Here is a 27,091-nt window from a genome sequence, read left to right as displayed (position 1 = left end):
GATTCATAAATTCTGGGGATTAATAAGTACAGCACGGTGACTATAGTTAACAATATTGTGTATTTGAAAGTTACTAAGAGAGTAAAGCCTAAAAGTTCTCATCGTAAGAAAAAACAATTTGTACCTACATGCGGTGATGGATATCAACTAAACTTGTGGTGGGCGTCATTTTGCAATATATACATAAATCATTATGTTGTACACCTTAAACTAATACAAAGTTATTAATGTATGTCAATACACCTCAATGAAACTGCAGAAAAAAATACCATCTTTTTACAGAAATTGGAGAAACGGAGGCCTGAGGCTACAGTGGCCTGATGGGGCACTGGGCCCCCCCAAAGCAGAGACAGGAGGGTACCCTGAAGCAGAGAAGGAATGGCCTGCAGAAGCCATCCTACAGAATCACATGATGCTCTGTAGGAACTCTGCAGGGGCCGGAGGAAGGGGGCTGGGGCTCTGTGCCCACCTTCCCTTTCTCCCATGGGTACCCCCAGCAGACTTACTGTGGGGGAGGAGGGTGGAGAGTAGAAATGGTGACTCATGCTCATGCCTGTTGGGGTCAGTTACAGAGAGATTTGTGCCTGTCCTGTCCTTGGGCTCAGCATGAGCTGGGCAGGGGCGTCTCTGGCTGGGGATCCAGGCCGGGCTAGCGTTTGTGGAAGGCTGGGAGAAGATAGAGAAAGGGACCAGAATTGAAGCTGGGCTTCTCTGCCCGGCCTCACTCACTGTGGCTGTGCCACCTGGCCACATCACTTGTCCTCTCTGTGCCTCAGTTTCCCCCTCTGCACTACTCTGTCATCAGAGGGAGTTGCCCATCCTGGCAAGCCACCAACCCACCTCCTGAGAAAAGATGGCAACCCCAAAAGGGACACAAGATACCACCTAGGGTGACTATAGGAGCTTGAGCTGCCCACCAGCTCTCCAAGAAGGGCATCCCAATGGTGGTGGCCACCTGGGAATGCAGTTGGAGCCCAGAATTCCAGAGAAAGGCCTGAGAAATCATCCTGGCTGAGTCAGTAGCAAAGGACGGGCTGGGGGACCTGTCTGCTCTGAGTCACTGGGGCTCCACTGGCTCGCTGGCTTGCTGCCTTCCTCTGCTAAGACAAACCCAGACCACGGTTCAAATCCCAGCCCTGCCCCCTTCAGTGAGATCGTGACCCTGGGTGGGACTGAGAAATGAAGACAATAGCTGTTGTGTGATTAAAGGAATGACTTTATGTAAAGTGCTTGGCACAAAATTAGCCTTTAATGACAATAGCAAACAGTTTTGAGAGCTCATCATATACTATATCCAGGACATATTATGTACAAGCATTTTCCAGAATTAGCTCCTTAAATTTTCTTAACAAACCCCAAGGTAGGTTTTCCTATAATCTCCATTTTTCAGAAGAGAAAACAGCTAGAACACGTGGATCCGTGTGACGGATACCATTGGTGCTGTACTAAGCATGGGGGAGGGGGCCCTGCCCAGCCCTGTGTAAAACCCTCCCACACACCTGCCCTAGGCCAACCACTTTAAGTTAAGTTAAGAGGGAAACCTCAACTCTGCCCAGGGACATCAAAAACTGAAGTTGAGGGAGGGGCGGCCAGATGGCTCCGTTGGTTAGAGCGTGAGCTCTCAACAACAAGGTTGCCGGTTCAATTTCCACATGGGATGCTGGGCTGCACCCCCTGCAACTAAGATTGAAAACGGCGACTGGACTTGGAGCTGAGCTGCGCCCTCCACAACTAGATTGAAGGACAACTACTTGGAGCTGATGGGCCCTGGAGAAACACACTGTCCCCCAATATGCCCCAATAAAATTAAAAAAAAACAAAACTGAAGCTGAGAGAGAGGCAAGAGAGGGAAGGGCAGTCCAGGCTGCAGGAACAGCCAGTGCAAAAAAACCCAAGGGTAGGAAATCTTAGGTTTCCCAAAGGGCCCGTCATTCCTCTCACTTGCTGGAACTTGCACCATTCCCAGCCATCAGCCCTGCTCACCATAGTCCCCATGACTCAGAACCCCACCAGAGGAGGAGATGAGGTGTGTGGGCGGGTCCTGCCACAGGCTGGTGAATAATCGTCCCACTGGCTTCACTCAGGGAACTTCAACCCGGTATTGGGTGCTGAACTCATTGCATCTCACGCAACCCGAGGGGGGCAGGCCCGTTGCTATCCCAGGTACAAGTGAGGAAGCCAAGATCACAGGCAGTGTTACCCTGTCCCAGCCAGGAACCTGGTGACTTAAATTCACTCTTGAGAGAATGAGCAGCCTCCCTCTGCACAAGGAAACCCGGGATCAAATCTCTCATTGTTACTAGGCTTTGGGGAATTTGACCCCGCCCCCTTTCTGGGCCTCATTTTCCCTACCCATACAGTGGGAGTGGCCTAAACGAAATGAACCTGCAGTCTGGCACAGGCTCTGGAGCCAGACTGCCTGCATTCAAACACACCTCTCAGTGCCTCAGTCTCCCTATCTGTAAAATGGGAGGATACTAGTATCTATGGGATAGGGCTGTTGTGAGGATGAAATGAAATCATACACATAAAGTGCCCTGCCCATGGTAGGTGTCCAGTGTAGTGTTGGCTGTTGCAATTCGCCAGGGCTCTATCTGCTGCGAAGACCCGTGACTCTAGCAGATTCTGCCACCCTCCCAGCCTCCTCCCTCCTCACTCATCCTGCCAAGTCCCAGAACACTTGGACCCCACAGGAACCTCAGTACTAGCCCACACCCTTTGTCTGGAATGCTTTGCCCTCCCCTTTTCGTGAAACTGGCTCCTCTATCCCCTTCTGGTCTCTGCTCAGAGATGTCCCCTCCCCAGAGCGGTTACCCTGTCCTCCAACTATTTTTCTGTCTCCACCTCCTATTTTTGTCCTTTGAAGCGCCCATGAAAATCTGTCAACTCTTTGATGTATTTGTTTGCTTCCATCCCCAATAAAATGTAAGCCCCCGAGGGCAAAGATGGTGCCCACCTCCTTCATTGCTGCACCCCGAGAGCTTAGCCCAGTGCCTAGTACATAGATGGCACCCCAGAGATATGGGTAGAACAAATGAACGAATGAATAAGAATGAATGAATTAGGTTTCCAATGCATCTTACACACTCAGTTAGCTCCCAGAGCTCAGAGATGACAGGAGCCCAGGGTCTGGGGCAATAATAATAATTGCCAACATGGCTGAGTGTTTATTGTGAGCTGGGTCATTCTGAGTGCTTTCCATAGATTAATCCCTTTAACAGACCTGGGAAGTAGCCACTATTACGACCCCATTTTACGGAGGAGGAAACTGAGGCTCTGAGTTAAGTGACTTGCCTGAAGACATCGAGCTAGGAAGTAAGAGATCTGGGATTTGAACCTGGACTTGGTCTAGTTTTGGAGTCAGCTTGCCTTTTTGTTTTTTAGTAAACTTTTTATTTTAGAGCTGTTTTAGGTTCACAACAAAATTGAACGGAAAGTACAGAGATTTCCCATCTAACTCCTGCCCCTGAACATGCAGGACATCCCCCATTGTCACCATCTCCCACTATTAACTTGCTTTTAATCACTGCCCAACACTGCAAATAAGAAGTCTTCCTGGAGGAGGTGGGGCAGATTCCTGCATCACAGACAGGGGAGCCCATTAGTGCCTTAGGGAACGGAGTGGACGCAGGTGCAGCTGGCATGACTGGAATAGAGAGGGCCTGGGGGAAGCCCTGGGGAAAAGTTACCAAGTGTTCCAGTTATCTATTGGCGCATATCGATCACCTCAGAACACAGTGGCATAAAACGACTATTAATTTAGCTCTTGAATTTGCACTTGGGCGGCTCGCCTAAGCTCACGTGACATTAGTCAGCAGAGCTCCAAGGGCAGCTTGAGGCTGGACAGCTGGGGTTCCTCAGGCACCTGTCTCTGTCCTTCTGTGGTCTCACTGCGTGGTCTCTACAGCATGGTGTCATCAGGGCAGCCAGCTTCCTACATGCTGGTTTCAAAGGCGCATGTCAAAAGAGAGCCAGAGGAAGCCATCGCACTTATGACCTGGCCTTGGAAGTCAGCCAGTGTCACCTCTGTCATACTCTACTGGTCAGAAGCAGCCACAAGCTCACCCAGGTTGGGGAGAAGAGGATGACAGGGCACAGACTGCACCTCTTGATGGCGGCCTGGCAAAGTTCTGGACGCGCATGTGTGGAGTGGAAAATACTCGTCAGAAATTTTTAGAAAGTTTTTTCTATCACAGCAGGTAACTGAGGCTGGATCAAGGTGTCAACCAGAGAGCATGCTCTGCCTGTGTCCGTCAGATTCAGTCTCCAAGTGCTGGGTGGAGGTGACCTTATGCCTCAAACCTTTTCTTAAAGATTTTTAAATTTTTTGCCGAGGTTTAAAACACAGTAAGGTGCACAGATCTTCCGTGGGAGCTCAATGGATTTTCACTTATGTATACATACACCCAAGTGACTACTACCCAGGTCAAGACACAGAACGCTTCCAGCATCCAGTCAGGACCTCCTCCAGAGGCAGCCGCTCTTCTGTCCTCTATCGCCATAGATTAGTGTCACCTGGTCTTGTTCTTCACATAAATGGAATCATACCGTGTGCACTCTTCCGTCTCTGGAGTCTTCCATTCACCACATGTCAGTGAGATTCTTCCACGGGTCTTTGTAGATTGTCCATTCTCGTTACTGAATAGTATTCCCTTGTGTTCAATGGGCATTTGGGTAGTTCCTGTTTGGGAGCCAGGAACAGTCACGTGCACATCTTCTAATAAATATATATAATACCCCTTTCGGTTGGATTCGTCCCCAAGATTGAGCTTGCTCGGTCATAGGGTCAGCCTACAAAGGTCTGACAATTAAGTTCGCGAACTTGCCACCGTGCACTTACATTGTCAGCACTGTACAAACAGCTCGGGAAGGTTTCATAACCTTGATATATCAGTGTCTCACAGCTGTGTTCGTGTCAACGTGTGGTGGTGTCTTGCTGAGTAGCACTCATTATTGTTGTTGCGTGTTTTTTTGTGCGTCATGAGAATGTCTGAGTTTGAATCAGAGCAACGAACAAACATGAAATTTCTTGTTAAGCTTGGCAAAAGTGGAAGTGAAATTAGGGACATGTTAGTCCAAGTTTATGGGGATAATGCCATGAAGAAAACGGCAGTGTACATGGATTGAACGTTTTTCTGAGGGGAGAGAACACATCACTGATGAAGAGAGGTCCGGGTGGCCAGTAACGAGCAGAACTGATGAAAACATTGCAAAAATTCGTCGAATTGTGCGTCAAAATCATCAGCTGACCGTGAGAAGCATGGCAGACCAAGTAAGCATCAATAGAGAAACAGTTGGAAAATCTTAAGTAAATATCTTGTCATGAGAAAGATATGTGCAAAAATGGTCCCGAAGGAGCTCTTGCATCACGACAATGCACCAGCTCACACTGCACTGTCCGAAAGGGAGTTTATAGCCAGTAAACAAATAACTGTATTGGAACACCCTCCCTACTCCCCTGATCTGGCCCCCAGTGACTTCTTTCTTTACCTGAAGATAAAGGAAACATTGAAAAGAAGACATTTCGATGACATTGGGGACATCAAGGGTAATACGATGACAGCTCTGATGGCCATTCCAGAAAAAGAGTTCCAACATTGCTTTGAAGGGTGGACTAGGCACTGGTGTCAGTGCATAGCTTCCCAAGGGGAGTACTTCGAAGGTGACCATAGTGATATTCATCAATGAGGTATGTAGCACTTTTTCTAGGATGAGTTCGCAAACTTAATTGTCAGTCCTTCATATGTTCAGCCTCAGCAGATCTGACACACAGCCTTGCCAAACATTTGTACCATCTTACACTCCCACTGGCGGGTGGTGAGTGTGAGTTCTACATCCTCAGCAGCACTTGATGTGGTCAGTGTAATTTTAGCCAGTCTCCTGGAAGTGAAGTGGAAACCATTGTTTTGAATGAAATCTCACTAAGAGCCACCATTTCTAAGATCAAAGGAGAGCTGAAATAAAAGCAAATACGATGTACTATGCGGAGCCCACAAGAGCACCTTGGTATGGTTTTATTTGGTTTTGTTTTATTTTATATGTTTGTATCTTTATGGAGGTGATTTCATATTGTTAAAAGTAATAACATACAGCATGTATGAGCCCCTCTTGAAAAACAACCTTATAATGACAAGCAGCCAACTAAGAAACGACTCTAAATAAATGAACTCAGAAATGGAGAAGCTGTGGGAAAAGGACCGAGGTGAGCATCAAATCCATTTCAACAGAGAATTAAAGCTAAGCGAGTGAAGATGTTACGGTGAAAAAAAACATGATTTAAATGTCATAAACTCCAACAAAGCAAAAATAATATAAACAATAGTAACTGGAAAGTAGATTGGAGGGGAAGTAGGGGAACATGTAAAACAGCTGATTCATCTTTTACTTCAAAGACTCAATTCATGCTGATTAAATTGGAGGTAGTGGTTTTTTTTAAATTACTCCAAATATTCCAAGTGAAAGATAAGATTGTCAGACTAGATAAAAATAACAAACCCAACTATAAGCTACTTACAAGTGACATGATTTAAATTTAAGAACACAGAAGGGTTGAAAACGAAAGGATAGAGAGAGAGATACCATACAAACAACACCCAAAAAACTCTACTGTAGCTCTCTCAATGTTACCAAGCAGATTTTAAGAAGGAAGATTCTAGAAATAAAAGGGACATTTCAAGCAGGAAGATGTCATAATCCCAAATCTGTATGCACCCAATAGAAGGTTTTCAAAATACAAGCAAAACTTAATGGAAATAACAGAAGGAACACACAAATTTATAGTCATGGTAGGAGATTTTAACACACATCTCTGAATAAATTTATGTGAATTTAGCAAAGTCACTAGAGATGGGATCAATATACAAAATCAACTATATTTCTATTCACTGGCCACAAACATGAAACAACATTTTAAAACTAAAACCATTAAACTCCTAGAAGATAACATAGGAGAAAATCTAGATGACCTTGGGTTTGGTGATGACTTTTTAGATACAATACCAAAAGCACAATCCATGAAAGAAATAATTGATAACCTGGACACTTCATTAAAATTTAAAACTTGTGCTCTGCAAAAGATAATGTCAGGAAAATGAGCAGACAACCCAAAGACTGGGAGAAAATATTCCAAAAGATATACCCAATAAAGGACTGTTATCCAAAATATACAAAAGTTTAAAACTCAATGATAAGAAAATGAACAACCTGTCTAAAAAAAGGAGCAAAAGATCTGAACAGATACCTCCAAATACGATGTGCAGATGGCAAATAAACATATAAAAAGATGCTCAACATCATATGTCATTAGAGAATTGCAAATTCAAACAACTCATAGTACCTTTTAAAGAATGGCCAAAATCCAAAACACCGACAACACCAAATCCTGGCGAGGGTGTGGAGCAACAGGAATGCTCATCCATTAATGGTGGGAATGAAAAATGGTGCAGACACTTTGGAAGACAATTCGGCAGTTTCTTACAAAAGTAAGCATACCTTTGCCGGCACGGTGTAAGCATACCTTTGCCGGCACGGTGGCTCAGGTGGTTAGAGCTCCATGCTCCTAACTCCAAAGGCTGCCAGTTCGATTCCCACATGGGCCAGTGGGCTCTCAACCACAAGGTTGCCAGTTCAATTCCTTGAGTCCCGCAAGGGATGGTGGGCTCCGCCCCCTGCAACTAAGATTGAACACGGCACCTTGAGCTGAGCTGCCGCCTAGATGGCTCAGTTGTTGGTTGGAGTGCATCCTCAACCACAAGGTTGCCGGTTCGACTCCCTCAAGGGATGGTGGGCTGAGCCCCCTGCAACTAGCACGGCAACTGGACCTGGAGCTGAGCTGCGCCCTCCACAACTAAGATTGAAAGGATAACAACATGACTTGGGAAAAAAAAAGTCCTGGAAGTACACACTGTTCCCCAATAAAGTCATGTTCTCCTTCCCCAATAAAATCTATAAAAAAAAAAAATAGTAAGCATATCTTACCATATGATCCAGCAATCACACTCTTTAGTATTTACCCATATGAGTTGAAAACTTAAGTCCACACAAAACCCTGCACAGGGATGTTTACAGCAGCTTTATTCATAATGGCCAAAACACAGGACCACCAAGAAGTCCTTCAGTAAGTGAATGCATAAATAAACTATGGTGCATCCAGACAATGGAATGTTATTCAGCACCCAAAAAAATGAGCTATCAAGCCATGAAAGACATGGAAGAACCTTAAATGCGTATTGCGAAGTGAAAGAAGCCAATCTGAAAAGGCTACATACTGTATGATTCCAACAATATGACATTCTGGAAAAGGCAAAACTATGGAGACATAAAAGGATCAATGGGATTGGAAGAAGTAGGGATAAATAGGTAGAGCACAGAGGATCGTTAGAGCAGCGAGACTATTCTGTATGGTACCATAATGGCAGATACATGTCATTATACAGTTATCCAAATCCATGGAATGTACACCACCAAGAGTGAACCCTAATGTAAACTATGGACTTGGGGTGATTACGTGTCAATGTAGTTTCATTGATTGAAACAACGGGATGTTGACAGTGGGGGAAGCTGGGTACGTGTGGAAGCAGGACATACAGGGGAACTTTTGTACTTTCCACTCCATTTTGTTGTGAACCTAAAACTGCACACACACACACACACAAAATCTATTTAAAAAAAACGAAACCATCTATAAGAGTATCAAGTAAATTAAAAGGTGTGCAAGTCCTCTAACTGAAAACTACAAAATATTATTGTATAGTAGTCATTGGGAAAATGCAAATAAAACCCACAATGAGATCCCATTTCACACCCACTAGGATGGTTATAATCAACGTGACAAACAATAAGTGTTGGCCAGGATGTGGACAAATTAGAACTCTCTCACATTGCTGGTGGGAAAGGAAAATGGTACAGCAGCTTTGGAAAACAGTTTAGCAGTTTTTCAAGAAGTTAAATATAAAGTTACCACATGACCCAGCAATTTCACTCCTAAGTATAAAATAACCAAGAGAATTGAAAATATATGCCCACACAAAAACTTACACATGATGTTCATAGCAGCATTATTCATAAAAGCCCCAAAGTGGAAACAACCCAAATGTCCATCAACGGATACATGGATGAACAAAACGTGTATATCCACACAATGAAATATTATTCAGCTATAAAAAGAAATGGAGTTTTTATACATGCTACAACATGGGTGAAAACTGAAAACATTACGCTAAGTGGAAGAAGCCAGACACAAAAGGACATATACTGTATGCTTTCATTTATCTGGAAAGTCCAGCATACATAAATCCATAGAGACAGAAAGTAGATTGGTGGTTGCCAGGGGCTGGAGGGAGTGGGGAGTAGGGAAAGACAGCTAGCTAATGGGTATGGGGTTTCTTTTTGGGATGATAAAAATATTCTGGAATTAGTGGTGATGATTGTACAATTTTGTAAATATACTAAAAAACCACTACACTTTTAAAGGGGTGAATTTTATCGTATATGAATTATATCTTAATTTTAAATTTTTATAACATTATCGTGTGAAATTAAGTAAGATCTAAATAAATTGAGGAATATATCATTTTCATGGACTAGAAGACAATATTATAAGCATATCAAGTCTTCTCTAATTACGCTACAGATTCAACGCACTCCCATTCAAAATCCCAAAAGGTTTTTCCCTGAAATTAATAAGCTGATCCTAAAATGTATATGGAGATGTAAAGGAAAAGCCATCTATATAAAATACAAAAATAAAGAACAAAACTAGAGAACTTACTGTACCCGATATCAAGAACTATTGTAAGTACTGGAATTTAAACAGCGTGGTGTTGGTACAAGAATAGAAAAACAGACTAATGGAATAGAATAGAGTCCAGAAACAAACCCACACCTCATCTGTGACAAAGTGACACTGCAGTGCAGTGGGAGAAGGACGATCTTTTATGTAAATGGTGCTGGGTGAACTGGATAGACTATTGGGGGGGATTAATGTTTCTTGACCCCTGTCATAGCTTCCTGTGCTGCAGTAAAAAAAAATAATAATTAACACAAACTTGTGGCTTAAAACAATAGAACTTCATACCTTTACAGTTCTGGAGGCCAAAAGTCCCAAATCAGTATCACTGGGCCAAAATCAAGGTGTTAGCAAGGCCAAGCTCCCTCTGGAGGCCCTATAGGAGAATCCGTTGCTTGCTTCTTCCAGTTTCTGGAGCTGCCGGCATTCCTTGGTTGTATCAATCTAATTGCCAAGGCCAGCACCTTCAAATCTCTTTATCTCTCTGTTCCATCTTCATATGGCTTCCGTGTGAGGATCGGGGTGGGGGTGGGAGAGTGTGTATGTGAGTGTAAAATCTCCTTCTGCCTCCCTTTTATAAGGATACATGTGATTCTATTTAGGACCCAACTAGAAAATCCAGGATAATCTCCCCATCTCAATATCCTTAAATTAATCACATCTACAAATACTTCACCACATAAGGTAACATTCACAGGCTCCAGGAATTAGGATATGCCCATCTTTTCAGAGCCCGTTTTTCAGCCTACCACAACCCCTACCTCTCACCATAAACAGAAATAAATTGCAGACCCAGCTGTGAAAGGTTAAAACAATAAAGCCTTACAACAGGGGTGTCAAAACTGCGGCCTGCGGGCCAATTGCGGTCCGCAATCCATTGTTAATTGGCCCACAGAAAATTCCAAAAATATGTTTAGTTTACTTAAATAAACCAGGTGAGGCAATACGTACTTCACCTCGAGTGAGTGGCCCGGCTGTTTGTGTATTTGACCGGATATGGCCCTTGGTAAAAAACGTTGAAAAAAGTTTGGACACCCCTGCCTTAGAAGAAAGCACCAAAGAATGTCTTCATGACCTTGGAACAGACAAAGTTTTCTTAAACCAAAAACAAAAGTACTAACCACTAATTAAAAAAGATACATTGGACTATATTAAAATTAAGAACTATGCTCAACAACAACACAAAAGTACATTTAGAAAAATTCAAAGACAACCCACAAAGTGGGAGAGGATATCTGCAACATATACGCAAAAACCTACTTGGAATGTATAAAGAACTATAAATCAACATGAAAAAAGCAGACACCCCGATAGAAAAATGAGCAAAAGACTTACAGATAAACGAGAATACCCAAAATGGCCAATAAACATGTGAAAATGTGCTCAGCTGCATAAGTAATCAGGGAAATGCAAATTAAAATCACAATGCAACAGCACTATACACCTGCCAGAATGGCTAACGTGAAAAAAGCAGGCAACACCCCATGTGGGTGAGATGTAGAGTAATAAGAGTTTACAGGTGGGAATGTCAATTGTTACCATCACTTTGGAAGATGTTTTGGCAGCTTCTGCTGAAACAGAACATACACAGACCTTTGACCCAGCAAGTCTATTTCTATGGAATATGCCCAATAGAAATGTGTACACGTCTTCACCAAAAGATACATACTACACTAGAACGTTCATAGCAACACTCTTTGTAATAGGCAAAACCTGGAAACAACCCAAATGTCCATTAATAGTAGAATGGATAAAATAAAGTCTGGTATACTCAGACACTGGAGTACTACACAGCAATGCGAATAAATGCTATGTATGAATCAGTACAGGCAACATCATGATTGGATCCCACAGACGTAATGTTGAGTGAAAGAAGCTGCACAGAGAAGAGGACATGATTCCATAGAGAACAGAAACAGATCCAAATCAAAGTGGTTCCCTTTGTGGGGAGTCAGAAGGGGGCACAAGGGGCTCCTGAGGGGCTGGTTGGGTTCTATATCTTTGTCTGAATGCTAGCTACATGCTGTGTTCACTCTGTATGCACTTAGGATTTTTGTGTGTATATACAGAGGGTGCCCAAAAAATGTATACACATTTTAAGAAAGAAAAAAACTATTAAATGTAATACTCAATATGTACTGATAACAAAAGATGAATACAAGTCACGTTTGATTTCTGCAGTTACAAAAGGAGCTCCAAGTGGTTACCATCAGCTTCCAGACACTTCTGATTACGGCGAACTCCTGCTTGAGCATAGATAACATCTCTTAAAATGTGTATACATTTTTTGGGCACCTCCGGTATGTTTCAATAGAAAATTGTACTCCCCAAAGTAAGTTATATGTAATCATACGGATTCAATGCAAAAACGTCATTAAGTGACAAAAGCAAGTGCAGAAATGTACATTGCATGCCACCTTCTGTTTTTTTAAAAATGAGGGTATTAGTGGTGATTATACATGTATAGATGTGTATTTGTATACATCATCCCTAGAAGAAGGTGGGAGAAATTGCCATCAGTTTATGGCCTTACAGAGAGTAACTGGAGGCCCGCCTAAAGTCCTTACCCAGTAAGTATATTTTTTTAATTACCAGATAGTTCACACATATGAAAACGTTTAACAGAAAAACAATAAACACCTAAACAATTCAAAAAAGACCAACGTTTGAAAGGACTCAGAAGCTGCGAGGTCCACGGGGCTGAGCGAAAGGCTGAGCTCTGGGTTCTTCGAGTTTCTCTTGGAGCCTGAGAACTGGAAGGGGGCCCCCTGGCGGGCTCGTGTACACCCCGCCCCCTTCACACAGCGAGAAACAGACCCCGAGAAGTCGCGCTGCCCACGGGTGTCTGCAGGTCCCGCCCCATCGCCCTGCGTGTGTTTGGTTTTTGCTGGCGGATTCAGAGTCAGAAGGGAGTGGAAGGTTGTGTGACCTTGGCATGTCACAGTCTCTCTGAGCGGGGTTTCCTCGTCTCAGAAAAATGGGGGTAATAACCCCACTTCATGCGGAGGCCATGAGGAGCACCGCTCCGAGATGGACGCACGGTGGCGCTCGTTCCCCGCAGGTCGTGGGGAAGGGAGGGAGCTACTTCTGCACACAGGTACACACACTTCGGAGCCCTGGGAATGGAAGCGTGAACCGGGATGAACCTGGAGTCCCTGCTCAAGGTGGCAGGACTGGACGGTCTGGGAGGCCCAGAAGGACTGGGAAGGCGAAATGCTCTCCATCTGGGATTAGAGTTTGGGATTAGAATTTAGGATCTTGTGGTGTGTTGACTGGTGGCCCAGAAAAGATAGGTCCACCTGGAACCTGTAAATCTGACCTTCTTTGGAAAAAGTCTTTGCAGATGTAATTAAAATACGGATCTTGAGATAACCCATCCTGGATTAGCCCTGGTGGGCCCTAAATCCAATGACAAGTGTCCTTGTCACCGACACTGAGAAGGCCATGTGGAAACAGGCAAACTGGAGTGATGCAGCCACAGCCGAGGAACACCTGGTGCCACCAGAAGCTGGAAGAGACAAGGAAGGATCTTCCCCTACAGCCTCAAGACTGTGTGCAGCCCTGCTGACATCTTGATGGCAGACTTCTGGCCTCCAGAACGGTGAGAGTATAAATTTCTGTTGTTTTAAACCACCCAGTTTGTGGCAATTCGTTACAGCAGCCACAGGAAACTAACACAGATGTTTAAATTCTCTTCCTGCTGCTCAGCCTGCTGACTCCCACCCCCAGTAACCTACAGGATGGCACCCAAGGCCCCCCAATTCCTGACCCCTCTATTTCCACCCCAACCCCAAATTTCACCATACCCACTGCTTTTCCAAACACAGACTCTTCCACACCTCTAAACTTTTGCTTTTGGTGGCCCTCTGTCTGGGTTGCCCTCTGCTCATGCACGCCCTGGACAACTCCTATACACCCGTGAAGGCCCTTCTTAAACAACCTCTTCTAAGTATAGTATTAGCATATTCTGAATCAATGGCTGCCAGCACGCCTGGACTCCTTCGTTCACCTCAGCCACTGTGCCTACTCAGTCACCATCTCATCACTGTCAGTTCAGCTAAGTGTCCCCCCACTAGTCCTCATCTCCTGGCTTCTCCATGCCCCAGTTCAGGCCTCACCATCTCACTAGGACCCCATGCCATCTCTTCACTGGTCTCCCTGCCCCAGTTTTGCCACTTGGTGTTCAGACCTCTCATGTCACTCCTGCTCACAAGCCTTCCATAGCTCCCTGCGCCCTGAGGAGAAAGTCCAAAAGGAGTGACAGTATTTCAAATGCCCCTTCCCACCTCTCACTGCACCCCACCGAGATCCAACACCCCCATGTGCTGCACATTCTGGGCCTTTGCGTAGGCAGTGCCCTTCACCTGGATGCCCTCTCCCTGTCTGCCAGGCAGCCCCCCTGCAGCTCCCACCATTGAAGTGACAACAGCTAAACCGTCACCAGGCTGATCACACACCAGGTGCTGTTCTAAGTGCTTCACACGTGTTAACCCTTTGAATTAAGACTCCCAGGAGAAAGGTACCGTGCCTGTGTCCAGTTCACAGGTGGGAAAATCAGGCCTAGAAGGGAGAAGAGCCCTTCAGAAGTGGCACAAGGATCTGAACGCCGCCTGCATTGTCATTCCTCCTGGTAGGGAGGGGCCTCAGAACTGTGGAACTCAACAGTTGACACCTCCCCTTTTCCGTGCTGCAACCCCAAATTAATCGATCTCTTCTCCATGGATTCTGAATTTTATAATCATGATTACATAGTGGTCTCCCCCCCAGGAAGCTCCTGGAAAACTTCACTCTACTTCTCTAGGTCTACGGCGACTGACACATGTAAGGGGTTCAATAAACTAGAATGAATGAGTGAATGGTTTCCAGAACTGTCAGGTCCTGGGGATTTCTAATCCTCCTCAAAGAAAATAATGAATTATGCAAATTTTCTGGAGCCAGACCTTTTGCCTTCTCCCTCCACTCTCCCCCTTCGTAGCCCCTCCCCCAGGTTTCTGTGAGGGCGCTGGGCTCTCCAGAAAATGCCCCAGGCTCTCTAGTGTCCCGTTTCCTGATTTCAGACGAAACTGGGGCTTAAAGCTGGTGAATCACTAGCAGCCACCAGCCAGGGCGTGTTAGGGTGTCAGGCTGGAAGGGAGAAGCCAGCTCCTCATTGAACTCCCTTAGTCCTGCCACCCCCAACTTTACCATCACTGTGTGACCTTCCCAGCCTCTGGAGTCTCTGTGACACGAGCTGGAAAAGGGCCTAGCGGTGGATACAGGTGAGTTTGAGCAACTCCTAGACTGTCCTCCCTCCCCACCCCCAACCCCTCCACTCCCATGTCCCAAAGAACCTGCAATCAGAACAGTTCCCAAATCCTGGTCTCAGCAACTCATTGACGACACCAAGGGAGGTGCCGCGTCCCCATTTTAGAGACAGGGAAACCAGCTCAGGGAGCAGAAACTACAGGAGACCACCCGTAGGAAGTAAGTTGGACACAGGAAATTGAATCTGCTTTCTGCCTCCCAAGAGGGTTTAAAGCACGACCGGCCATTGGCCATTTCTTGATTCAAGAGTCACAACCTTAAGGACAAAGAGTGATAAGTATGAATTTCCAGCTCCTACTCCAAGCCGCTGGCGGCATCTTATCAAGTGTCCCAGGGGCTAGAGGCAGGTGAGAAAATTACAAGCCCATGGTTAAGGGCCCCACGTCCAGGTTCAAATACCAAGTTGACTCCTGACAGGTCACGGGGTTATTGAGACCTTGGGCAAGTTTCTTAGCTTCTGTAGAACTGTTTCCCCATCAGTAAGATGAGAGAAATTCTAAGTACCTACACATCATAAGATTGTTGTAAGAATCCTAGGGGTTAACACAGAAAGAGCTTAGAGCAGGCAGCACGTGCTCAATAAAGAAGAGCTTTTTAGAAGGGTATTTTGAAGGAATTGTTTCCCAAGGAGGAAGCATTTGGAGTGAATCCTTGTTGTCATCAGAGAGGAATGTTCCCCACACCTGTCTCTCGAAGGCTCAGGCCTGGAGCTTCCTTATAAGTCCTGAGGCCTGTCCCACCCAGACCTGCCAGGACAGAGAGTGGGGGTGGGAAGCTGATATTTTTAACAAGCGTCCGGGGGGTCCCTTGGATGAGGCAAGTCTGGGAATCCCAGGAGCCGAGTATCAAGTCTTTTTTGGAAGACTCTTCTGGTAACATACCTTCCACCCACCTGTCAGCATGTCCTTGGGGGAAAACCAACTTTTTTCCCCCCCAATTACTAATAATACTTGTTCACTGGAGTAAGTACTCACGAGTGCCAGGTGCTTTGCTAAATTAATTCCATCCACCAACAACCCTCGTAAGCAGGTCCTGTCTTTAGCCCCATTTTATAGGTGGAAACAGGCCAGGGAAGGTAATAACTTGCCCAAGGTCACATAGCTGGAACTTGGCAGAGCCAGGATTCGATTCACCACTACAGGATGGTCTGTGCAAGCAGCCCCAGTCTTGGGGAAGTACTCAGATGCTCCAGCCTGGAGCAGGCCTCTCAGGAGCTGGAAAGCCTGAAGTCTGGGCAGTTTTGCAAAGCTAGAGGCCAGAGCCCCTGTCCCAGTCCCCAGGCCCTTTCTCTCCCCATGTCCACACAGCCACACCGAATCATGGTGGTTCCTTTACCTGACTCCCCTCTGCCTCTTGGCTCAGGGCAAAAGAGGGCACTCCAGAGCCATGCAGGCTTTGAGGACAAATGATCTCATCCCTAACCCCCATCCCCATTCCTCCACTCTCACAAATCTCTCACTCCCTCACCTGCGCCTTTCTCCAGCACCATCATGTCGCTAGCAGTTCTCTGGAAATGCCATGCCTTTGACCGTGTTTCCTGAGGCTGGAACATCTTCACCGATTTTAGGCTTCCATGTTGAAAGGGTGGCCTCCTCCAGGAAGCCCTCCCTGACTGCTTCCCCTGTATTAGCTGGCTCCTCACTACCACTGCCCTCTAGGGGATGACTGTCTTAAGCACTGACGATATTGTATCTTAAGGGTCTGTCTCCAGATACTCTGAGCAGAGTAGTGTGGGTATGGAGAGGAGACAAAAGACAGGTATCACCTCCTTCTGTGTTAGGTAGAGCAAGAGAGGGCGGGTCTCCCTCTTCCTGGCCTCTTCCAGCTGGCCTTGACCCTCAGGCCTTTGGGTCAATATTTGTTGGGCAACTGGACAGATTGGCCAGGGCTGCCTGGAGAGGGAGGAGGAAAGGGCTGTTTGCTTACCCAGGGACACCTTTGGCCAGTGCCACCCCTCGAGCTGCACCCCACCCCGCCCCGCCCCACCCAGCTGGGGCTTTGAACTTGGAGAACTTCTCTGAGGTGTGAAGTGACATCTTGGTCTGAGTGAGGCATGGAGTCCGTGAGAGGCTGAGGCCAAAGGAAAACAATGCAGAAACAAAGCTGCAAAAGTTAGATGCTGGCCTACCACCCCTCCCCAGAGATGAGACTGAGGCTGCCAGAGCCTGGTCAAGCTAGAACTGAAGCTCTGGCCCCAGTGGGGCAGGATGGGGTCTGGCCTCCTCCTTCCCAGCTCCCTCAGCCCCTCCCCCATCAAAGCAGGGCAGGGTGCCCAGACTTGGGGGGGGCTGGGCCCTGGAGCCATGGATGCTTCCTGCGGACATTCGACATTCGACTCCCACATTCCTGGCCATTCCAAAGACTCCTCACTCCTCCTCCCTTCTTGCCCTCACCACCGTAGGAGGAGGGCAGTGGCCTGGGTCTGAGCTAGCTGCTTGGGGCCTGTAGGGATATGTGGAGGCCTCTCTGGGAAGGATTGAGGTCTAGACTAGAGGGGCTGCTGGGAGAGCTGTCCAAGTCACCGCCCCAGGGGTCCTTGTGAGTCTCATAAACAGGAAGTCCCCCCCCACCCTGCAGACAGGCCCCTGTGTGTGCAGATGCTGAGCTCTGGAGGCCCTGCGGCCCTTGACCTCTCCGGCTGCTTCCTGTTAGCTGGGCCAGAGGAGAGAGGGGGAGACAGGAATGGCCTGAGATGGGGGAGAGGCCTAAGAGAGTATAAGTGCAGAGAGGCCGAAAGGAGAAAGGCCAGCATAAGCCTGGCACATAGTAGGCAGTCAATAAATCATCTGGCCTGAGATTGGGTAAGGAGAGGGGCTGCTCTGGGAGAGCAGCACAGTTCAGGGAAAGAGGCTGGATGTTCCCACCCTGCAGTCACTGAAGACTAGCACATAGTAGGTGCTCAGTAAATATTTGAGACCTATGTTTAAGAAAGGTGAGGAGGGAATGTTCTTGGGAGAGCAACACTATTGGGGAGCAGGGAGAATGGGACTCCCCTGGTCTGGCTGCTCCCTGCGGGTGGACAGCTCCCAAGCCTCAGCATCCCATTGTCCCTGTCTGGCCCCCACCCCGCCCCATGGCCGGCTGGGCCAGGCCACTGTCTCAAGGCCCTTTATTTTTAAAATCCCTGCGGTGTTCCCACCCCAAACCGAAGGAGCAGTGCCAGCCACAGATCCGCCTTCGGCCTGGGCTCAAGGCCCAGAGGCGGTGGGGGTGGGGCATCCGGCCACCCGGCAGCTGCCGAAGCAATTCTGGGAGGGCTACTAAGCCGGCCAGCCTTCCTGAGCAGCGTAAGGAGGCCCCTGGGGTACCGCTGCACTGGCCAAAGGTGTAGCAACCGAATTCTGTATGTTAAATCCAGTGGCATATTCTTTTGTAAAGCGAATCTTTGTCTCCCCACCTTCCATCAGATATGTTCACAGCACCTAGTGTGTATAAATACGGAGGCAAGGACCTGACATTGTGAGGGTGACAGGTGGGTCCTACAGAGGATACAGACAGTGAAGTTGTGGGGCAGTTCTGGAAAGAGCACCCAGCTGGCTCCATTCCTTCCTGGCTGTGTGGCCTTGGGCAAGTCATTTGGCTTCTCTGAGCCTCAGGCTCCTCCCTATAAGATGGGACAATAATAGCTATTGTGGAAGGCTGTCGTCCATCTCCAGACACTGCAATGAATAAGGCAGTCATGGTCCCTCCCTCATGGAGCTTAAAGTCTTGGGGGCAGACGGTTCTGCCATATAAACAAAGTCAAGGCAGTTGGTGTGGAAGGGAGGGTGCTGGGGGGTTAATTTAGGTGGGTGGGCTGGTAGGCTTCTGAGGAAGTGGCACTTGAGCTGAGAAGGAGGCAGCCTTTCACTCATGTGGGGGTGAAATGTGCTGGGCAGAAGGAATAGCAGTGCAAAGGCCCTGAGGCAGGAGGTGGCAGGGTGACCTGAGATAACAGGTATAGAAGGGCTTTGTAAACTCTGAAGCACTGTGCACCTGGAAGATAGTGTTATTATTGTTCTTGTCACTATGCCAACCAACCCTGGGGCAGAGGCAGGGATGGTGGGCAGACTCATGCCACAGTTGAGAGCTGCTCCTGCATCCCTTCCCCTTCACATACTTCACCTAGAGAATACCAGGCTGGCTGGCCAGCCAATGTGTGTAGGCCTTTGAACTACAAAGGGTGTTCACTCCGGACCAACTCGTTTTCTCCTTTGATCCTCCCAACAGCGATGAGGTAGGGCAGACTGGGCTTATGTTATTGTATCCATTTGATGGATGGGGAAACTGAGGCAGGATGAGCATGGGAGGTAGTGGTAGCTTGCTGAGATCACCTAGTTCATTAATGGGAAAGTTGAGCCATGTGCCCAGTTCCCAGGCTAATCCATTCACTCTGCCATGGCCCTTTGGTTCCCCTGCTTTGATCCCCAAAAAACATTTCCCAGCATCTGTCCCAGCACCCACAAACCAGCACACAGACTCCACCAGAAGGTACCAGCCACCCCCCAGGCTCCAACCAGAAGAATGTGGCCTGACCCTCCCCATGGACACTCTGGCCAGCAGGCCTTGGCAAAAGAGAGGCCGGCTGAGTCAACAAGAGGCTGGCAGGGGCTCAAGCTGCCCACAGAGGTGGAGTCAGAGACCTAGAGGGGCCTACCCCCTCCCCACCTCTCTCTCTCCATGAGCCCCTTCCTTCTGCTTGTCTGGGCACCAGTCAGCCCCGTTAACCCCTGCAAGTCTGACAGGGGAATGGCCTAGTGAGCATCAATTGGTCAATCACCCTGTGGAAAGATGCTGTGAGACCTCAGATGGGTCACTTCACCTCTCTGGTCTGGTTTCCTCACATCCTCTACTTACCCATGGGGATGTGCTCAGAGTTTTTGTGTCTCCTCTCTGTGAGCTGGAGAGCAAATTCCTGAGTCCAAAGGCAATAACTGTGCCCTGTTGCCAGGTGCCAAGTAGGTGCTTAGTGAGTACTTGCTGTGATATGACATTTAAGTTCATGAAACAGTTAAGAGAAGTACAAGGAGCCTGAGCATCTATAATAACTATGACACACCCCCAGCCTGGGTTTGTGGCGCTCCTTCCCAAGCCATCTTCTTTGATCACAGGCCTCATCATTCCCATTTTACAGATGAGAAAACTGAGGCACAGGGAGACTAAGGAACTTGCCTACGATCCATAGCTGGGACTAGTGGGAACTAGCTCTTCTGACTCCTAGAGAGATATTTCGAAAGGGAGAACAGACGGGGGCATCTGTGTGCAGCCCTGGCAGGTGGAAGGAGGAGCAGTGAGCAGAGGTTATGAGGAGTTGATTTCTGCTCCATTTCAGGGAGAAAATCTTGACTGGCAGGGCTGTCCTCTTGAAGTGAGCTCCCCATTACCAAGAGGAGTAAATAGAGGCAACACTCATCAGTCAGGGATGCTTCTAAGCAATTCCAGCCTCAGGAGGATGTGTGTGCAACACGTGAGGTCCTTCCCACATCCTGAGACTGAGATCACGGCCCCTTCGTGGTCTCCGATCCTTAGCCCTCGAGGCAGCAAGACACGATGGATGCCACAGACCTGGGCTGGAATCCAGGGGGACCACTTCCAAGCTGTGAGAAGCTGAGGAAGTCACTTTACCGCCTTAGCCTTGGTTTCTTCTTCTGCATGATAGTGTTGGGAGGATTCCTAGAGCAAACGCAAGCAAAGCACCTAGGTGAGAGCTCCAGCTCTTATCGGGCACTTAGGAGGTGCCGAATATTAAACATGAGGCCCCCTCACTTCCGATAAGCATCCTCTTATCATCAGTCCAAAAAAGGGAGGAGGAAACCAGGAGCTAAGGAGTCGTGGGGGTGGAGTGTCAGTGCATGAACCAGGACTCAGCCAGGAGCACCGGGGTCGATTCCCAGCTCTTCCAGGAACGGGCAGGTGCCACAAGCAAGCTGCTTTCCCTCCTCCGTTTCTGCGTCCACAAAGGAGTCATGCACGTGAAAACCCTTCATCAGCCGAAGTGGGTAGCTTTTGTGAGAAGAATACAGACCCGCATGTCCAGGAATGAACCCCTAGTCAGGGGGAGGAAGGAGCCCCCACCCCACCCAGGCAGGGCCACGTGAAGCCCCAAGGGCCCCGTTGGCTGAGGAGGCCACGCTGGAGATGGTCAGGGCAAAACAGGGCTGGCCTCCAGCCCACAGGCCTATCTCTCGACCCAGGCTGGACAACAGAGAATAGACCATTGTTTCTGCTCGTCAAACACTTTTCCTGCCCCCTCACCCCCCACCCCTCCTCTCTCCACACACTGCCCCTCACATACACACACATTGAGAACAAAAGTCTCCTGGAGGACCCTCCCCACTGCCCTTCCATCCAGGCTCCTGGACGCCAGGCCCAGCTCTGGACAACCTAGCCCCATCACCCCTGGGATGACAGGGTCACCTGGCCCTGACCCTTCTGCTGTCCCTCCCCACCCCCTGCAGCTACAGGGGCCTCAGACCCCCACACCCCCTCCATCTATCCATCTGACTGTCCTCCTTAGGGTGGAGCTGAAGGAACTGACCCCACATCCTTCCTCAGCCCCCCTCTGACTTCTTGTCCTGTTCTCCAGGAGAAAGGGAGCCTGGAGGGGTGGGGGCCCTTCTTCTCCACCCCCATTTCCCTGTGGAGCAGTGAGAGATCCAGAGTTGAGTCGGCCTGGAAGGCTCCGGCTGAGAAAACTCTTCCACAAGCCTGCCGGCCCTTTTCCCAGAGCCAGGAATTCCAGAGGCGTTTCCGGCCCTGACAGCTGCCTGCCTCTGGAGCCCTGCTCTCCCAGTGGGCCTCGAGGCCACGCCCTCCAAAATACCCTGGGGATTAACTCCCATCCTGACCTTACCGCTCCGAAGAACCCACTCACACCCAGGCAGCACCTCCAGCAACAGCAGGGCAGGACAGCCAGCAACTAATCTGCCATCACCCAGCCCCCAAGCCACCCGCCAGCCCCAGGCAGGGACCTGACTGCCAGCATCTCATTCGTCACTCTGGCTGACTCCCCATGGTGCCCATACTTGTGCCAGACACACACACATCGTGTACCCAGCCTGGCTCTCACACCTTCTGGTTTGCACAGTCTATGTAAAGCCTCATCCCACCTCCTTCAGGTAGCCTTCCTGGAAGCCATGCCAAGTCTATGCTCCGTCTGAGCCTTAACTATCTGTGAGCCTGTCTGTTTCTTCCTGTTAGTCTGGGAGCTGGCACACAGTAGGCACTCAACAGACGTTCACCCCCACTGAAGGCAGCTATGGGGTGTCTGGGAGCTGAGGACGCCCAGCCCCGCTGCAGTCTCGCTGTGCAAGTCCTACCCTCTCGGGGTCTCAGTGTCCCCAGATGCCCTCTGAGGCCCTGAAACTCCCCACCAAGGGTTGGCTCTCGGGGCTCTGGGGCATGAGGAAGGAACTAGAGGATTGAGGTTCCTTCCAGGAGGGTCTCTATCCCCTGGCTCCCTCACAGCACATTCCTCTTCCAAAGGCAGCGGGGGTGGGCGGTAGGGGAATCTTGGGCCATACTGCTGCCTGGCCTCTGCTAATGAAATGGGAACCCCCAAGGATCCCAAGGCCCCGGGTCTGTGACACCTAAGGGCAGCCATCACAGGGGGCAAGGCAGTGGCCCAGGCTGGCCCATGTCACAGAGGGCCCTCCCACGCCCTTCCTCCCTTAGCACTGTGTTCCAGGCCTCTCTCCCCTCTGGTGGGCCCCTCCCAGCTCATCTACACTCCTGAGGCCTGCTTTCTCCTCTGCTCTACCTATGCGCAATCTTACCCCAAGACACGAGGCCCACCTCAAATGCCACCTCCTCCAGTAAGCCACCCTGGACTTCCTCAGGCAGTCCTCTGCCTCCCGGCCCCTTCTACTACTGTTTTGGTCCTTTATCCTGATCAATATCCTGGCCTTTGTCTTCCCCTCCAGGCTATGACTCCAGAGAGCAGGGACGGCATTTCTTTCTCACCGCTGCCACCTCACAAGGTTCCCGGCCTAGCCCAGGCACTTAGTTCACGTGAAATCACCTCCTTACTTAAGATGCAATCACCTCCTGGGGAAAGGAAAATGATAACAATAATAATAATAATAGCTACCCTTCCTTGGTCATGGGTCAGGCAGTGAACTTCATAGCTCATCACAGATGATGCAAATGAGGCGACGCAGTGGTTTGTCCAAGGTCACTCTGCTAGTAAGAGGCGAAGCTGGGGTTTGAGCACGGGTTTGTCTGACTAGAAATGCATGCTGGGTCATAGAAGTGGGAGCATGGGCGGTAGCCCCCTTGGCCCTTTGCCTGTCTCCCCTAGCTGGGGAATTTGTCCATAGCACAAACCTCTTAGAAAACCCACCACTGCCCCTTCCGCCTGCAATGCCCAAGTGTGTCTGAGCCCCTGCCAGGAGTCCAGCCTATGAAGTGTGTCCCTGGAGTGGATCCCAGGTGGAGGGCACCTGCCTTTATGGTGGTTGCAGTACCGTTGGGGGTCACGGATCCCCCTCCTATGCTGCCATGACCATTCATTCCCCAAACGTGCCAGGAGCACAGATATCACTGTCTTGTTGAAGATCTCACAGGGGCAACAGATGCCAATATGGAGGATGGACCAAGTGCAGGGGAGAGGCCCGCTCTGAAGGAGGACCTCCGGGAGGAGGTGACATTTCAAAGCAGACTTCCAGGATGTTTTGCCCAAGGGAGTCCCACTGAGGAAGGTGAGCGAGGTTTCAGCATGTGAGAAAGATGACGTACTCAAAGACCCACATTAGTCAGCAGAGGCCAGGTATGAGTCGACATGAGCGTCACAGGATGGACAGGAAATGACCGGGTGAATTGTGGAGGGACAAGTGGGTGGGAGATGGGTGCGGGTGTGGGCAGTGGATCAAGGGGTGCTGCATGGAGCGGGAGGGTGGATATATAGGTAGGTCAATGGATGGGGTGGAAGGGTGCATGGGTATGTCGGGTGGATGGGTGGGAGGGAGGGAGAGGGATGAATGGACGGCGGTATAGGTAGTGGGTCGACTGAGGGGTGGGTAAGAGGTTAGGTGACTGGATGGGTGGGTGAGGATGTGGGTGGGTGGATGGGTGGGGAGTGGGTAGAGGGATAGACTGACAATTACATCTGTGTGTAGATGGACCAGTGGACACTCAAGAGATAGAGGACTGGGCAGAACAATCAATGGGTCAGTGAGCAGATGTATAAACTGCCCAAGAGCCCAGCCAGACTTTGGGATGGAAATGGTGCCTGTGCCCTAGGGAGGGGCTGAGCTGGGGGCTGGTAGCCAGCTTACTCAGCTCAAGGCTCCCACTCCAAACTTCACTGGAGCCTGGTGGGCAGCCATTGGCATTTCTGAGTCCCCATGGGGGTAGTGCCCCTCTCTAGCTGTGCCCTGCCCCCTCTGCCCTAGCTCCATCGAGGAAGACTCCCTGCCCAGAAACCTCCTCCTTCCCACAATAAGCCCCATGCCTCAGCCCACCCAACCTGCAGGGGTGAGTTGAGGGAGAAGCTGAGCTCTGTGATTATATGGCCCACGGGGCCTGGTTCCTCTAGGACAGGCAAGAAGATGGGGGTTCCTGAGCTCCAGGCAGCCAGTCCCACCTGGCAGCCCTCAGGCCCCAGCTGGCAGGCATTTGTTCTGCATTCTGCACGGTGATTACAGTTCTGCCAGAGTTAACCCCTGCGCTACTGCACACAGCCTCTCGACAGGGAACGGGACCACAGGTAATTGAGGGAGAAGAAAACCAAGGGAAATGGGGACTGCCCATCCCGGCATCCTTCACAGGGATGCCTAGACCCCTCCTTTTCTCCCATTTTCCAGAGGGAAAAACTGAGTTCGATACTTAAATCAGGAGTGAGCCAGGAACAGGAATGCAGCCTACATGGAGAGGTACTCCTATCTGGAGAGACTTTGAATAAGTAGAGAGAGCTCTTCTCGGCATCTATTTACTCATCTGTGAAATGGGGCAAAGAATTCCTGATTCACAGGTTTCCTAACAGGGAGCTAGTGGAGACAAAGTGCCTAGCACATTGTAAGAAGGTCCCTTGCTCACCCCTGGCCTAGAGCTAAAGAAGATGAAGCAAGTATGTGGCAGATCGTAACCATTTCCAGTAAGACCACTTTCTTAGCCATCTCTCTGTGGCTCACAACAAGTAGTAAATATCCACAAGTAGCAAATATCCATACTGGAATTATACCCATTTTATAGACAAGCAACTTGAGGGTCAGAGAGGCCAAGCAGCTTGCCCTCAGTCACACAATGGCTGGGAAGCCAATGGCCAGGATTTGGGTTCAGGGCCTCTAATATCACACCAACTGCTTTCTTTGCCAGCTGCTCTGAGGACCCTCTGACTAGAGTGATGTGTAATTTATTGTCTAACCAGGTCACCTATGAAAGTGAAAGGTAGTGCTATTAATAATTATGCTGGGACAGTAGGTGTCATCTGAGACTGTCCTGGGCAAAGTGGGAAGTATGGACATCCTGCCACAGGGGGCGGCTTTAAGCAAGTCCCTTCACTTCTCTGCAAAAGGAACATGATGGCAGGCAGTATTGTCCCTACAGGGCTCTCATGAGGATTAAATGTGATAATGCGTTAAGAGGCTGTAAGGCTGGTTATTACTACTGGTTCTTACTACTGCCATGAGGAGCTCCTGCCTCCATCACTGTCTTTCCAGTCCATTCTGCGCTCACCCAAGAGCTTCTAAATGCACACCTGATCACACTGCCTACTGGCTTCCCATACCTGCTTCGGGGAGGCTGGACACCTGGCCCGAGTTTAAGCACTCAATAACTGGCCCAGTTCTCTCCCAGCCCTTGATTGTGCCCCCGACCCACTGGTGCCTGCCTCTCAGGGGCAGCTCCCTTCCTCACCCATGCTCTTTAGAGCCTCTGAGACTGTCCCCAATTCTCCCTGGGACAAAGCCTGACGCCGGGAAAAGAGCTCTGATGCACTGCAGTCTCAGCCCTACTGCTGTGACATTTGAGCAAGTGCTGGAATGCTTTGTGCCTCAGTTTCTCCATTTTTCCAGCTGTGCAAATCACCCCCTTCCTTGTTGGCCAGCATAAGGATTCAGAGAGCCAATGAAAAAGCCGCAGCACTCTGAACAAAACCTAGTCTCCCCCATCTGTGTGTAAACAGGGCTCTTCATCTGCCAGGTCAGGGCTCAGGCCGTTTTCTCCAGCCACACTTGTCTCCTCAGGCCAGATCCATAGCTCCAAGCCTTTGCTGGTGCTGTCTCCTACCAGGTGTGTGTCGTGGCTATGTGTCCTTTACAAACCTTGGTGAGCCCCTGCCCCCCTGCAAGCTATGTTAGGGGTCTTTCGGTTTTCAGAACAGTCCTCAGGACTTCCTTCCTGTCCTCTGGGAGCTCGGAGTCCGGAGTCCGAGGGGAGTATCAGAGAACAAAACAACATGAAGCAAGAATCGGAGATCTCTCTCCTCTCCTTGAGGATGACACGGGGTCCGGTCGTGTCCTGTGCACAGCTGGATCCCTGACCCTCAAGGGTAGGGTTGAGGGGTGCCCAATAAAGCTTTCTGAATCTATTTATCTGAGGTGTGATCTCATTTACCTGTTCAGCAAGCCTCCTAGGTGCTGACGGAGCAGAGAGCACTTAATAACATAACATCTGATGCCTGCTTTTATCATTCCATTTTACAGGTAGGGAGATTAAGGCACAGCAAAGGGAAATAGTGGCCAGGGCAGACTAAGAAGCCAGGCTGTTGGGTTCCAGGGTCCCATATTCTTGACCACCACACCACACCACTCTGCCAGTCTGGCTCAAGTCTGTGTCCTGGCACCCGTGGGGCCTGTATAGGATTGAAAGAAATGGAGGTTTGGGAGAAAGGGAGTAGGCACCCCAGTTGGTAGAACTCAAGATCTAAGCGAGTCTCTCAGGCATTCAAGGTCTCCGAGGTCAGGCTTCCCGGTTCCCCAAACTCCCCCAGGTAGCGCCTGGGATGCCCAGGAGCGAGTTAGCAAGTCAGGGCGCCCCAAGGCCACGCGGAGAGCCGGTGGGGGAGGACTTTGGCTGCAGGCG

General features: G+C 49.2%; 1 protein-coding gene across 4 annotated transcripts in view; it reads right to left on the bottom strand.

Moving 5' to 3' along the window:
• CARD10 (caspase recruitment domain family member 10) overlaps positions 1–16,639 on the bottom strand; it is a 46,145-nt gene extending 29,506 nt beyond the window's left edge. The window contains exon 1 of one of the 4 annotated variants that reach the window (XM_033118280.1): positions 16,559–16,639. In XM_033118280.1, the coding sequence (XP_032974171.1) occupies positions 16,559–16,583 (25 nt within the window). In that variant the 5' untranslated portion in view covers positions 16,584–16,639. The remainder of the gene's footprint in view (positions 1–16,558) is intronic. The other 3 variants (XM_033118278.1, XM_033118281.1, XM_033118279.1) reach the window with 3 other exon arrangements.
• Between the last annotated feature and the right edge of the window lie 10,452 nt (positions 16,640–27,091).

The sequence above is a fragment of the Rhinolophus ferrumequinum genome, chromosome 10 (genome assembly GCF_004115265.2).
Source record: "Rhinolophus ferrumequinum isolate MPI-CBG mRhiFer1 chromosome 10, mRhiFer1_v1.p, whole genome shotgun sequence".
Lineage (NCBI taxonomy): Eukaryota > Metazoa > Chordata > Mammalia > Chiroptera > Rhinolophidae > Rhinolophus > Rhinolophus ferrumequinum.
This window is presented reverse-complemented; position numbering and strand designations above follow the sequence as displayed.